Source organism: Megascapheus bottae, chromosome 17 (assembly GCF_031878675.1).
Source record: "Megascapheus bottae isolate mThoBot1 chromosome 17, mThoBot2.hap1, whole genome shotgun sequence".
Classification (NCBI taxonomy): Eukaryota; Metazoa; Chordata; class Mammalia; order Rodentia; family Geomyidae; genus Megascapheus; species Megascapheus bottae.
Window position 1 is genome coordinate 18,416,644 of NC_143525.1, and position 15,660 is coordinate 18,432,303.

Consider the following 15,660-nt stretch of genomic DNA (forward strand, 5'->3'; position numbering starts at 1 on the left):
AGTGTGCTGCAGTTTTCTTGGATAGGATAGGCAATATCATTTTCTGTGGCCTTGCTGTTTTTTGGGTGTTTGTTTTGTGTTGTTTTTTTTTTTTTTTTGCCAGTCCTGGGGCTTGAACTCAGGGCCTGAGCACTGTCCTTGAGCTTTCTCAAAGCTAGAGCTCTACCACTTGTGGTACCACAGCACAACTCCCAGCTTTTTCTATGTATGTGGCACCAAGGGATCAAACCCAGGTCTTCATGCATGCTTGGCAAGCACTCTATGACTGAGCCAAACTCCCGGCCCATGCTTTTTGTCTTGAATAAACACTAACATATATAATAACTACTTTAATGTGTGTTCCCATTCTAATATCTGTCAATGTTCTAGATTGGTTTTGCTTTGTTGTCTTTGTCACCCATCAATATAACTCAGAGTTTGCTGCTCCTTTGTAGGCTTTGTCATTATTTTTATTCCAGACATGTGAATTTTAGTTTATAGGGTACTGTACTTTCTATAAATACAACTCAGCATATTTCAAATGAGATTGTTTTTCAAGATTGATTGATTGATTGATTGCCAGTACTTGGGGTTGAACTCAGGGCCTGGACACTGTCCTTGGGCTTTCACAAGGCTAGCGCTCTGTCACTTGAGCCACAGTACCACGTCTAGCTTTTTTTCTATGTATATGGTACCAAAGAATTGAATCCAGGCTTGCGTGCATGCTAAGCAAGCACTCTATCACTAGGTCACTCTCCCTATCCCTCAAACCCTTTTTAAAAATCATTTTGAAGCAGGGCACTGGTGGCTCATGCCTGTAATCCTAGCTACTCAGGAGGCTGAGATCTGAAGATTGACGTTCAAAGCCAGCCTGGGCACAAAAAAATCTGTGAGACTTATCTCCAATTAACCACCAGAAAAAGAAGTGGTGCTGTGGCTCAAAGTAGTAGGTAGCTAGCCTTGATCTGAAGAGCTCAAGGACAGCACCTGGGCCCAGAGTTCCAGCCCCATGAAGACCCCCAAAAAATCATTTTGGGTCTAACTTTTAAGATTTGTAAGGTAGGATTATGAAAGAACTCTTAGAGTACAGGTCATCATTCACAACTATTATGGCAAGACCTTTCTGAGTACCTAGTAGCCTGTGAGACATTATGTTTTTCAGTGTGGCTTTCAGGAGCAGGTATTAATCCTAATCTGTAGCATATTCTGTGATGCTCTACATATTACATGTTACACAGTCGTCTTTTCCTCACACACATGTATTCACCAGTTATTTGCTGAATTCTCAAGCCATCCCTCTGTATAGCTCCAGAGTTCTTTTCTCTGTATGCCTCTTTCCCCTACAGCATTTTACTCTGTGACCTTTAGCCACCTTGTTTGACTTGGACTCTCAGGCCCATTTCCATAAGGAAGGAGTTACAGTTTATACCTATGTCTCCTTCTACCAAGCCTTAGAAACTCTCCCAGATCAGAAAGCTCTTGTGGTAGTTAGATTTCCATTCCTGTGACAATTTCCTAAGAAAAACAAAGTGGGAAAAGTTTGGCTTCCAGTGTGAGAAGTTTCAGTCCATTGTCACTTGGCTTCATTGCTGTGGGCTTGTGATGAGGCAGCACATTATGGTGTTAGAAGCATGTGGCCAAGGAGGAAAGAGCAGCAAAAGAAAACAAGGTAAGAAGGGTCCAATGACAAGATGTAGTTTTCAAAGGTATATTCCCAGTGACCTGTTTCAACCACATACATATGACTATGCTGTAGCCTGTTCAGCTATGAACTCAATGATGGACTGATTCATTAATGAATTTAATGCGCCAAGGAATCCTGAAAAGCTTCACTAGCTCAGGACTAGGCCTTCAACACATGACCCTGTGTGGCCACCTCATATCCAAACTGTAACTGGGTAGAGCTATCACAGAAATCACTTCACTTACTTCCCATTTCTTGGTGATGATTCACCTTGATTGTCTGATTCCAAAGATTTGAAACTATTGTTGCCCTAAATTTGCCTTCTCTTTTGTTCCTGTTGTTTGGTTGTTTCAGGTGGAAGGTTAAATTGGTTTCTATCATATCATCTTAGTCAGAGGCCAATAATATTCTTTAAACATATTTTGTTTTGATTCTGGATCAGTGAAATTTATTAGTCAGATTTGTACCTGGGTGCTAATAGTTTACCTCTGTAATCCTATTTAGAATGCTGAGAGCAGGATAATCACAATTGGAGGCCAGCTGGGCATATATATAGCAACCCTTCTCAAGTGATAGCTAGCTGCAGTGAGATAGACATTGTCTTCATCCTAAGGTTCATGAGATTGGAGGTTCCAGGCCAACTAGTACAGAAAATTTCACAAGAGTCCATAAACACAGAGGAAGAAATCAGAAATAGATTATATATGTCATGACTCAGTTTCCTGTATCCTAAAACAGTTCACTACTTTTTTGTGTGTTCATGATACTGGAGCTTTTAAGAATTTAACACAATTTTCTTTTAATTTGTCCTACAAGCTAGCTTTGTTTTTTCCTTAGAAGGAAAAATTTATCTTTTCACCCAAACTCTCATCAAAGATAGATCACCTTTCTGAACCCAGTATTACTTAGCAGTCAAAAAAAATGAGTTTGCCAATTGTAGTGGCTATAATCCTAGCTACTTAGGAGGCTGAGATCTGAGGATCTATGTTCAAAGCCAGCCTGGGCACTGAAGACCATGAGACTTAGCCAATGTGATTTGTGTTGTCCAACCACAAATATAGGCTAAACTATGAAGTATTTATGCCTAGATAAGTTATAATATTAATCATTCCTAATATAAATTAAAAGAGGAATTACTGCCAATAGAAGATTTTGGGGGGGGAGGGATCATGGGGCTTGAATTCTGGGCCTGGGCATTGTCCCCGAGCTTTTCAGCACAAGGCTACCACCTTACCCCTTGAGCCTCAGCCCCATTTCCCATTTTTTTTTCTAATGGTTAATTGATGATAAGAATCTCATGGTCCTTAGTGCCTGAGCGGGCTTTGAACTGTGATTCTCAGATCTCAGCCTCTTGAATAGCTAGGATTACAGGCATGAGCCACCACACCTGGTCCATTGGAAGCTTTTTGATACTCTTTCTAGATGTCTGTTTCCTTCCTGTGCACTCTCAGCCCAGAGACTTTGTTTTGTTGGTTGTGGGGCTTGAATTCTGGGGCTGGACACTGTCCCTAGCTCTTCAGCTCAAGGCTACTGCCCTACCTCTTGAGCCACAGCACCTTTTCGGGTTTTCTGGTAATTAACTGGAGATAAGAGTTGCACAGACCTGGGGCCGGGAGTTTGGCCTAGTGGTTAAAGTGCTTGCCTAGCATGCATGAAGACCCGGGTTCGATTCCTCGGTACCACATACATAGAACAAAGCCAGAAGTGGTGCTGAGGCTCCAGTGGTAGAGCTCTAGCCTTGAGAAAGTCCAAGGACAGTGCTCAGGCCCTGAGCTCAAGCCCAGGACTAGCAAAAAAAAAAAAAAAAAAAAAAAAAAGAGTTGCACAGACCTTTAGTGCCTGGGCTGGCTTTGAACTATTATCCTCAGATCTCAGCATCCTGAGTAGCTAGGATTACAGGTGTGAGCCACCATATCCAGCCAGCCCAGAGACTTTTGAGTTGATAGGAGATTCTTTTGAGTTACACTACAAATCTGTATCACTGAATTCTAGTCTCCATCACTTTTATTTGAGGAATACCATATTCTTTTCCACATTCTTTTGGGTAGCTCTGTCTTCCATCTTAATTGTTTTAAGTATTCAAGAGCAGTGATTTATCTTTCAGATAAAAAAGGACATGTTCTTCAACAACCCCATTCTATATAGCAATGATTGTCTTGGCCTATCTTTTCTACCTAGTAACCCCTTCCCTAGTAGTCTAATTGTCTGTTTCCATTTATAGGATCTTACCTCGTCATATGGCCAGCTGTCTCTGCCAATTTAAAAATCATATCGAAGTTATCTGCAAGACAATCAAGCTGATTTGTGAGAATTCATGGCTGTCAAACACATCACATTGTCGTGAGTCTGCTGTCTTCACTTTTAATTTTAATTCTTCCTGAGCATGGGGCACTGTCTCATTTTTTTTTTCACTTAAGGCTGGTATTCTACCAGTTAAGCCATAACTCTACTCCCAGCTTTTTGGTGGTTAGTTGGAGATAAGAGTCTTTTGGATTTTCCTGTCTGGGATGGCTTCAAGCTATGATCCTTAGATCTCAGCCTCCTTGAGTGGCTAGGATTACAGATATGAGCCACTAATTCTTGGTTTTTATTTTTTTTAATAAGTGGTAAGATTTAAAAATAAAAATTACCTTATTTTTATTCTCTAATCCAGAGTTAAACTCCCCAAGTTTTTGGATTATTCCCTTGCTGAATGACGGGTTCTTTGCTGCTATTAGCAATAATAATACAACTGGTCACATGCACAAGAACCAAGAGAAGGGTACGAGAACATCACTCTGTGGACTGTGTTCTCTTCTTGGTGCTTTGCCTTCCAGTGATTATTTATTCATGTGATGCATTGCAGAATCTAAGCTAGTTTGATAAGCAGTAGGACTCTCTCTAGGGAAGGTATAAACAGCTTTTAGTTTTGTAATTTTATAAAAGGCATATATGTTTATACTTCATTGGGAGCCTGAGTTCCAGTTCTGTACGTAGCAATTGTTACCTGGCTTTCTTAATGGATGGAAGGCCTCTTCTATACCTAGACTTTCTAACTCTGAACTTGCCTTGATAACAGGATTTCTTTTTCTTTTTTTTCATCCACACCGGTGTTTTATTATAACTCAGAAAAGAAATGGGAAGAGTAAACATTCTCAAGCAACACATCACTAGTGATTAATTGAAAATAAAGGACAAAACTAGTCATTTTGGGCTTACTCATCAAAATTCTAAAGAATCTTCTCTTTATTTACCAACCAAAGAACCAGAATTGGTGCAGTGGCTCAAGTGGTAGAGCATTAACCTTGAACAAAAATGCTCAAGAAGATGCCTAGGCCCAAGTTCAAGCTGCCAAGACTTGTATCAACACACAGAAAATATATACCCAACTGTGTGTCCTTCCATGTTCTCTGAATGTTTCAGGAACTAACAAGGGAATAAAAGTTGTTAACACAAGCCAGGCATGGTGGCTCACACCTGTAATCCTAGCTACTCAGGAGGCTGAGATCTGAGGATTGACTTTCACAGCCAGCCTGGGCAGTAAAGACCACCAAAGACCAAGAGACTCTTGTCTTGAATTAATCACTAGAAAAGGGGAAGTGGGCTGTAGCTGAATGGGGTAGGGTAGCCTTAAACTGAAGAACTCAGGGACAGTGCCCAAGCCCAGAGTTCAACCTCCATGAACCACCAAAAAAAAAGTGTTAAGAGAGATTTGACTTTGTCTCAAATTATATAATAAACATGGAATTGCATCTTCCATTCAAAAATTGAACTAGATGTATTATGTCACTATTATAATGCATGCACCGAACATAGAGTGGGAGACTTTAGGGGAGTTGTGGAGAAATCGATGCTTTCTGTGTTCTTGGCTGATTAAAGTCATTGAACATTTGTTCTATTTGATACTTTCCTTCTTTGCAAGTCACTTCTCTGATAAAAACTGAGGCAAAAAACTTTTCCACGATTCTTAGAGAAATCAGATTTCTCTCTCTTGTGTGTTTTATAAGTACAGAGTCATGAATTCTTAGTAAAGGTAATTCCACAGTTGTTCCATTCATACAATTTCTCTCCTGTGTGTTTTTTGATGCAAACTGAAGTATGACTTCTTGAAATAACTTGATGGGTTCTGGTTGCACACGCCTGTAATCCTAGCTATTCAGTAGGCTTAGATCTGAGGATTGCAATTCAAAGCCATTCCCGGCACAAAAAGTCCATAAGACTCATATCCAATTAACTACCAGAAAATTGGAAGTTCAAGCCAACAGATAAACAGGAAGAAAAATAGGTTTCTCTTCTGAATGTGCTCTCTCATGCAAAATGATGTTTGACTTCTTTCTGAAAGACTTTCCACATCTCTACATTTGTGTGGTTTTTCTCCTGTGTGTTCTCTGATGGAGAGTCAGGTCTATTTTCCTGGTGAATGACTGTTCACACGTATTACATGTATCAGGTTTCTCTCCTGTGTGCTTTTTCTGATGAGCAGTAAGGTTTGACTTCTGACTGAAAGACTTACCACACATGGTACATGTGTAAGATTTCTCCCCTATATGTACTCTGTGATGGGTAGTAAGGTTTTCCTTCTGGGTGAAAGACTTTCCACACATGGTACATGTATAAGGTTTCTCCCCTGTATGTACTCTGTGATGGGTAGTGAGGTGTTCCTTCTGGGTGAAAGACTTTCCAGACATGGTACATGTATAAGGTTTCTCCCCTGTATGTATTCTGTGATGGGTAGTAAGTTTTATCTTCTGGCAAAAAGACTTTCCACATGTGTTACATGTATAAGGTTTCTCTCCTGTGAGTATTCTCTGATGCCTAGAAAGATTTTCCTTCACCGTGAAGGAATTTCTACACATGTTACATGTATAAGGTTTCTTTACTGTGTGTATTCTCTGATGGGTAGTAAGGCGATCCTTCCCGGTGAAATTCTTTCCACACATGTTACATGTATAAGGTTTCTTTCCTGTGTGTATTCTCTGGTGCATAGAAAGGTATGCCTTCCTGGTGAAAGACTTTCCACATTCTTTATATCCATAAGGTTTCTCTCCTTTGTGCATTCTCTGACGATTACTAAGGCCTGTCTTCTGGGTGAAAGACTTTGCACATTTGTTGCATTCATATGGCTATTCTTTTGTAGGAATCCTCCAATGGCTTCTAAGAGCTGATTTCTGGGTGTATGTTTTTCCACATCTGGTACATTCAGGTTTTTTCTTCCCTCTCTGAAATACTGCTTGGCTATGGTGAGTAGATTGATCATAGTTTTCTTTGTGCTCATTATGGTTATTGGCAGACTGTCCCACAAAAAACAATTTTGCTTTAAAAATATGCTCTGAGTTTAATACATTCCCTTCTTCACCACATTCAAAATACGCAGCTCATTAGGACACTCAATTTTTTGTATAATATGCTCTGAATATCTGAAGGATTCTTCAACTACAGGAGAGAAACCTGGCGTGTATGCAGCATGTATATCATCAGGCTCACTATAAAGTAGCATATTCTGATACTCACTGAATTCTTCAGTCTTCATGCCTAAGGAATCCAGATTTTTCCTACTCAGCTGGGCCTTACCTTTTAAACTCCCTCTTTCTTCCACTGTATAACTATTTATGACTGCTACTTCACATAGACATTCATCTGAATTTTCCTGGCAGTTCTTAATTATGTCTACCATTTCTTGGACACCTATAAAATTCTTTTCTGAGACTTCTCCTATCCATGCTTCTGTACCTTGCTCCAGGTTTGCAATCAATTTAGGTTTGGGAAAACAATATCCCAGTGACACCAGGTTGCTGTAATTCTCCAGCATTACATCTCTATACAGGGTCCTCTGAGCAATGTTTAGGTCCTGCCACTCCTCACAGCTGAAGTCCACAGCCACATCACCAAATGACACCATCTCCAGAGATTCTTTCATTCTTTCCTGCTATTGACAATGAACAGACTATCCTGGAAGCATGGCCATCAGGCAGCTGGGAACAGCAGCTTCATTCAGGACTGCTCCTCTCTCAAAGAAACACATAGCCAGCCCAACCTAGGGCAGGAAGCCCAGGGACTTCAGTTCCACAGCCACTGCCTTCAGGAACTGCTTCTCCTTCCCCTGTGTCAGAGACTATGCATCCCTCCAAGCCCCGCTCCCGGCTCCAGGCCCATCTGTGCTCAGGGTCCAGGGGTAGTGGTGGCAGTGGCGGTGGTCCCAACTCTGCTTACTCGATAACAGGATTTCTTATTCAGAGATCATTCAGTTTTTTTTTTTTTGCTTTTTTTGTTTTGTTTTTGTTTTTGTTTTGGTCATGGGGCTTGAACTTGGGGCCTGGATAGTGTCCCTGAGCTCTTTTGCTCAAGGCTAGCACTCTACCACTTTGAGCCACTGTGCTATTTCTGGTTTTCTGATAGTTAGTTGGAGTAGATAAGAGTCTTGCAGACTTTCCTGTCCTGTCTGGCTTTGAACTACAATCCTCAGATCTCAGCCTCCAGAGTAGCTACGATCACAGATATGAGCCACCAGTGCCTAGACATTAAGGTTTTTTCTGTATATTAGGTTCATTAACACCAACTTCATGAGTATCTAGATAGCTTAATATATCTAGATAGCTTAAATACATAAGTAACATCTAGATAGCTTAAATATTGTTCTGTATTGGTGATCTTATTGTAAATAATAGCTATATAAACAGTTTTACTTTAAAATTTTTTTTAAACAAATAACGTTATTTCAGAGGTGGAAAGGACAAAAAAATCTCTTTTTACAGTTGAGAAAACTAATAGAATCAGAGAGTCAAGTGTTATGTTCAAATCTTGTCTTCTCCACCGAGTTCTCTACAGATCTAAGTTCCTCCTTTCTTGCCATCCTTAATTTTACCTCTTGCCCTCACTATGAACAAAGTGTCATAATTCTCTGGGAAAGGAAACCTAGCCATTTAATGAGACACAGACCTTTCTATACTCAAAACTTAGAGGGTGATTTCTAAGTAAAGCTGGAGAAATGAAAGTTGTGTGGATATCTGACAAAGGTAGCTATTTCTTCCCTGTATGATAGTTATTTCCTAAAATTCCAACTATGTAGGATGTGGGAGGTAGGAAGATTGTAGTTCCAGGGAAGCCTAAGCAAAAAATTAGCAAGACCCAATCTCAATAAGATGAGTATGGTAGTGCGCATTTGTGATACCACTAAAGTGGGGTCTATAGGTATGAGACTACTAACAATGGCCAGCCCAGATTTAACAGCAACAACAAAAAACAAACCAAAAAAATCCCCAAGACTCTTCAAAAAAAACCCTATAAATAGGGGCCAGGAGTTTGGCCTAGTGGTAGAGTGCTTGCCGAGCATGCATGAAGACCCAGGTTTGATTCCTCAGTACCACAGACATAGAAAGCCTAAAGTGGTGCTATGGCTCAAGTGACATAGCACTAGCCTTGAGCAAAAAGTGTCCAAGGACAGTGTGCAGGCCCTAAGTTCAAGCCCAGGACTGGCAAAAAAAAAACCCAACTAACTAAAAATTGATTAAGATGGGGGTTCAAGTATTAAACCACCTAGTCATTGCAAAACCCTAGGTTCTACTCCCAGTAATGCCAAAAAGTATGTAATGTTTTCCTCTTGTATTTTAAGATCTCAAGAAATTACTGTATAGATTTATATATAAGGGACATAGGCATACAATTAGGCAATCTTACAATACATTAACATACATCCCTGTTCCCTTCTCTACTGTGTGGAATCTATTGTTAGAAGAGCTAGAATATATGGGAGCAGAGCCCAAGTGAAGGTACTGGAAAGATAAGTGAATAAACACAAGTCCAGTGGAGTACCTGTTATCAAAAGGAGAGAGATCTCTGGATTAGCATCTGTCCTTGCTATCCTGAGAGCCATGCTTTGTAAATGGTTGCCTGTGTGGTAGGAAGAAAATGGCATACAGAAGAAGTAGAGAGAAGAAGCCTGTATTCCTTCTGTAGCTGTGGCAGGACAGGATATATGGGGCATGTGCCCGTGGAAAAGCATGGCCCTTCTGCACAGAAGCTATTCGGGATAAATATTTGTTTTCTATGATTGGGCTGTTATTGAGTAGTAGGCAATTGGGGATGTTCATTTCGAATAGAGTTTCTATATTTAACCCAAATTATGTACTTAAATGTTCTGAGGAGGTAACTACTTTGTCAAGGCACACTCGTTTTCTCTTTTCATTGTTGCCATTTTCTCCCCTCTACTTGGCATTCAAATCTTTTCTAACGTATTCAATGACATTCAAATCTTTTTCTAATGTATTTGATTGGTATGTGTGGCAATGCAGTAAAAATAAAATACCTGTCCATCAGTGATCCCTTACAAAGCAGTTTATTCCTTTCTTACAGCTGAAGAAGCAACAATAGGAAACCCAGATGGAACATTCATGAAGGTGTTAAAGTCCCGGAAGAAGAGTACCAGCACTGAACTGACTATTGAACCAGAAAGAGAATATTCAGAAAAAAATGATATTAATCACTCAGGTTTCTTGAATGAGCAGTTAGATTTCAATGATGAAAGTGATATTATTAGTGCACTAAACTACATATTGCCTTATTTCTCACAGGGAAATCTAGATGATGTAGAATTGACATTGTTACCATTTATTAAACTGCTTTTCACAAATGTACAGGGAGAAAACTCCCAGAATAACATTAAGTCCAACAAAAAGAATTCCCTTCTTAAACCTGTACCCGACAACTCAGTTTATAAAAATAAATTGAAGAAGCTTTATTTTTTGGAAAATCTGTTAGATGCAGAAATTCAGGAAAAAATTGATGAGGTTAAAAACAAAGAGAAAACAGCCATGGTTATGCAGTCCAACCTTTTAGGTCCCAAATTTAGACGCCAAATTGTTCAAAAGAAACCACAAAGTGTCCAAGAACAGGAAAACACCTGGGCAGAGATGGAGAGTGCAGAGGAAAGACTCAGGAGGTTCAACAGAGTCCGCAAGGGGCCAAAAAGCATGCAGAAAAGACACTTCAAAGAAATGAGCAAACAGAGGGAACAGAGTGATCAGCCTTTTGTGAAGAACATTGCTACAGAGAAAAGATATAGGAGACTACCCCTAAGGGAGCTGGAGCAGCTTCAAGTGTTTCAGGAGCCCAGGAAATTGGTGGGGAATGCCTTGCATACACAGCCCTCTTTCCGAAGGAAACATAAAACAGCAGCCTCTTCTTTCCGGAAACAAGACTCTGCAAGCAAGGCCTCCTTGTCAACCACTGTAAAATCACCACATGAGATCAGAAATAAAGACAATGGCTTAGCCTATAGCATGCTTTTTTTAGAAGATGCAAATTCTAGAGTTAAGAGCATGGAGGCTTCTAATCCAATCATCTATTCCCGGAAAAATTACCGCTTTCATAAGACTGGCTCTCCTGTGGCCCATAGAATACCCAAGGCCGAACTGAATCGAAAGTTTAGAAAGAAAACTTCACGCTTCAGACCAGTGCTTGCGAACAGGCCTTTTTTTTCTGCAGTAAGGAGCCTCATAAATTCCCCTTCAGAAGGGGACTTTTCATCTTTGAGAGAGTTGAATTCTCTAGAGAACCCTTTCCCAGAATTCTATGCTCGTTCAGATCTATCTGTAGAGAGGACTTCTACGGGAAACCAGACTGCAACAAATGATTTAAAACAAAATGTTCCTAGGGGAAAAAGTGCTGTGCCAAAACAAAGTCACCCTATTCAGGGAAAGCATTCCACTGCAGATTCCAGTGCAACTGTAAAACACACCAGTGAGACACAATGGGAATACCCCAGTGTAGGCACTGACTCACCTGTCAAGCCCACAGACTCCTCTTCCCCATTCTCATCCTATGCTGATCATTTTGAAATGCAGGTAAACCAACAATTGAGGACCCTCATCCCCAATAATGATGTGAGAAAGCTCCTGTCTCATCTTATCCGGACCTTAAAATTTGACTGTTCTGAAACCATAGTACAGGGAGTCTGTTCCAAGCTCCTCTCCAAAATCGGCCTCTTGATGAAATTTCTTAGCAAACAGCAAGAAGTCAAGGTGTCTAAGGCGGAATGGGATACAGATAAATGGAAAACAGAGAACTACATCAATGAAAGCACCGAAAGCACTCAAGGTGAACGGAAAGAGTTAAGTCAGGTGAGGACAGCTATAGAACAGGAGGCTCTAACTTCTCCATCATTAATGAGATAGCTTGCAAATAGAAACCTTGGGGCTCTAGTGAGGTTCAAAGTCATGTGACCAAGACAGCTTTCCTACTTCCCTCCTTTATGGAGAGTGAAATGGATCTAAAACACAGATAAGGGATAATAGAGAAAATAAAAAATAATTAGGGCTATAACATATTAATTTTTAATTTAATTTTTTTGTAAAGGTGATGTGCAGAGGGGTTACAGTTACATAAGTAAGGTAATGATTACATTCTTGTCACACATTGTTACCCCTCACTCATTTTTCTCCCACTTTCCCTCCCAAACACATTAAATACAAGATCTAGAAGAATGGGGTTTTGAACAGTTTTCTTCTTTGTTAGGAATTCAAAGATCAACTTAAATCTTGTATCTTTTCCTGCTCCCTTGCTTGTGTGCTTGCTTTATTTTTTATTTTTTATTATAAAGGTGACATACAGAGAGGTTACAGTTATATAAGTCAGGTAATGAGTACATTTCTTATTGGACAGTATCACCCTTTATCACCCACACTCTCCCAGTTTTTTTCTCTCACCCCACTTTTGTTTGTTTGTTTAACAAATTATCCTTTTTTTTTTAAGCTCACACAAGAAGTTCCGGGATATGGCTATAACAACAAACTCATCTTGGCAATATCTGTGACTGTAGTAGTAATGATTTTGATTGTAATTTTCTGTCTCATTGAGGTAAGGACCATGATTCATTCAGGTTTCCACATTATATCCTGTCTTTGAAATATATTTAGAATTCACAACCTGAAAACCAGCACCATTTTCCCACTCTTCAGACGAACACTTACAGTATAATTTTTTGACTATAGAGCATTATTTCTCAATGTAGTTCTCTGCCATCAATATAAGATTGGCCCTAAAGGAAGCAGTGAATCTAATTTTGTGTCCAGGAGTGAGCTTTGGCTTAAGGGGTAGAGCTCTAGCCTTGAGTAAAAGAAGCTCAGGGACAATGTCCAGACCCTGAGTTCAAGTCCCAGGACTGGCCCACAAAAAAGAAAACTTATGTAAGACTTAAATAATGAATGTATAGAGAGTTGGATAGTGGCTGTGAGGGTGGATAATTATAATTGTGCTTTCTTCCAAAACAGATTTATTCCCACAGAACAGCAACAGAGGAAGAAGAGGGGTCCACAAGGTACATTTTAGTCTAGAAATCACTCAATGAGGATCTAAGAACTAGAGGGAAACCTAGAACATATCTATTTCTATCACCTAACCTTATGAGGAAACTACATAGAATTTTGCAAAAGCAGTTCCCAGGCAAAAGTAGTCTGTACTAGCATGGGTCCCTCAGTGAGAGTAGAGGGTGAGAGGTTTGGGTGGTAACTGGTTCTATTAGTGAAGGACATATAACTCAACCAGACATCTCCTTGGGATCCTTGGAGATAGGATAGAGAAGTACTGAAGTGTTGGGGTTTAGAGCTGGTGGAAGGTGGAGTATATGAGCACTTTCTGTAAAGTGCTGGGACAAACTACATTCTCATCCTACTGTTTACTTTTTCATCCTCATTTTTTTTTTGCCAGCCCTCGGACTTGAACTCAGGGCCTGGTACTGTTCTTAGATACATTTTGCTCAAGGCTAGCACTCTGCCACTTGAGCCACAGCACCACTGCTGGCTTTTTTTTTTAAGTATGTGGTACTGAGGAATCGAACCCAGGGCTTCATGCATGCTAGGCAAGCACTCTACCACTAGGCTATGCTCCCAGCCCTCATCCTTACTTTTTTAAAAATCAAAACCTGAGTTTTAGCTAAGAGAGGTATTGGTTCTCTGTTTCATTTTGTGGTAAGGAAGTAGAAGATAAAGTAGTCTCACACGGTTAGTGGGTGTGAGGAGAGGATGGTTCCTTCCCCTTGATCACCCTGTGGTTAGACTGTGGTTACATTTTACATAACAATTCAGAACACATATCCACAGATATGATAGTTTGTGTTTAAATGCTAGTCATGTCCTTAAACTGATTTCATAATTCATTTATCATGACAGCTTTTCAGAGATGACAATCTCTGATGCACAATTCAAGAAGTTGGACTCAGATATTTGGTGTGATTCAAAGTGGCTAAGAGAACAGAGGCACCTCTCCCTCTCCTCTCCCTTCCCTCCTCACCCCAGCAAATGACACACAAAAAACTAAGTCCGAAGAGGACTGAATGAAAGTCTCTGGAGAGGGTCAATGCTTCTGACAAGTATACTGGTATAGTTGTTTAGGCACAGGTTTTTTTTTTTAATTTACTTTTGCCAGTCCTGGAGCTCGAACTCAGGGCCTGGGCACTGTCCTTGGGCTTTCTCAAGGCCAAGTGCTCTACCACTTGAGCCACAGCGCCACTTCCAGCTTTTTCTATGCATGTAGTACTGAACAATTGAACCCGGGCTTCATGCATGCTAGGCACTCTATCACTAGGCCACACTCCCAGCCCCATACATAGGAACATTTGACTGGGAGGATAAGTTGGTCTTACAATCTTAGCTATGTTGCAGGCCAAGTCACATACAAAGTTCTCCCTAGAGGCATTGTAGAGGCTTTGGGACAGGCATGGAGAGCTCCTGCCAGCCCCACCTTTATGCATGAAATTGTTTTCAAGCACCCAGATAATAGGGCCCTTTTGCATATTGTGATTATGAACCAAAAACACAGGCATTTGTCTCTATAAGACCTGAGATGTGGGCTGGGATGTAGCTCAGTGGCAAAGTACTTGCCTAGCAAGTACAGCATCCAGGGTTTGATCCCCAGTACCAAAAGGAAAAAGAAAAGAAAAACCTCAGATGTACATTGTAAGAGACATAGAAAATAGCATGATTCACTAATTCTGCATGTGTTTTTCCCAAAAAGCTTTTTTGGATTTCTGCGAAGGAGATGCTCATCAGAAACTGAGAGTCAGGCAAGTTAAGCTTTGGACAACTTGGTGCTGTGACCAGAAAAGGCGAGCAAAAGCATAATTAATACACTTCCCTCGTCTTTCCTAGGAGGGCTTCTTTTCGTTAAGGCGGCCCCTTTGGCTGAGGGATATGTACAGACCTCTCAATGCCACACGCAAGAAAAACATGGCCAAGAAGCTACATGACATGGAGTCTTCTGATGAGGATGAGGTTTTAAAGAAGAAAAAATGGTAAATGCCTGGGAGCTATTTAAGATTCCTAGCTCACAAGGGGAGGCAAGGGAAAGTCCAGTTGCTCCCTTTAAGTCCAAATGCTTAGCACTGTTCTTCTGCCAGGAATCCAAGTGAAGTCATCATAGAGATCCCAACAGATTCCGCCCTTGAAGGTGAAGAGAGTGAAGCAGTTTAGGAAGCAACAGTGTGACCCTTTCTGCCTCAGCAACCTGAAACTTTTATACTCTGACACTCTCAGCATTGCTCATTAAGTATTTTTCTAATATTAAAGTTTCCTATTAAAATATTAATAATAAATATTAAAATTTCTAATTCCACCTATGTGGTAAGAAATTCAAATGTAAATAATTAAATACACATGTGCAAATAACAAGGGCAAAGGTAGGCATGGCAGGATAGCCTTTGTGGCTTCCAGAAGTGGCTGTGTAGGTGGCTGACAAAGAGGACATCCTGCCCTCACTTTCGCACTGTATCAGCTTCTAGAAACCAGGGAACTTGGATGTGTCTGGATTTTTAAGCCAAATCCCCATCTTTCCGATTCATCAAGGACCATTCGTTTCCTGCCAAGCTCAGGGTGGCTTAGGTCTGTTATCCTAATTACTTAGGAGCTGGAGATCAAGGGATTGTGGTTCAATGCCAGCTTGAACATAAACAACTTTAGACTGCATTTTACTCAGTTGCTGGGTGAAGTGGTACCCCTTGTGATGCCTAGTGACATAGGGAAGCACATAGG

General features: G+C 40.5%; 1 protein-coding gene and 1 pseudogene across 2 annotated transcripts in view; one reads left to right on the forward strand and one right to left on the reverse strand.

The window, feature by feature from the left end:
- Positions 1–15,192, forward strand: part of LOC150051227 (leucine-rich repeat-containing protein 37A2-like) — a 35,950-nt gene extending 20,758 nt beyond the window's left edge. For both annotated transcript variants that reach the window (XM_090350023.1, XM_090350024.1), the window contains 7 exons: positions 3,885–4,003; positions 9,992–11,757; positions 12,389–12,493; positions 12,907–12,953; positions 14,648–14,696; positions 14,782–14,924; positions 15,030–15,192. In XM_090350023.1, coding sequence (XP_090206149.1) covers positions 3,885–4,003; positions 9,992–11,757; positions 12,389–12,493; positions 12,907–12,953; positions 14,648–14,696; positions 14,782–14,924; positions 15,030–15,102 — 2,302 coding nt within the window. In that variant the 3' untranslated portion in view covers positions 15,103–15,192. The remainder of the gene's footprint in view (positions 1–3,884; positions 4,004–9,991; positions 11,758–12,388; positions 12,494–12,906; positions 12,954–14,647; positions 14,697–14,781; positions 14,925–15,029) is intronic.
- LOC150051228 (uncharacterized) lies at positions 5,998–7,172 on the reverse strand (annotated as a pseudogene).
- Positions 15,193–15,660: the final 468 nt, after the last annotated feature.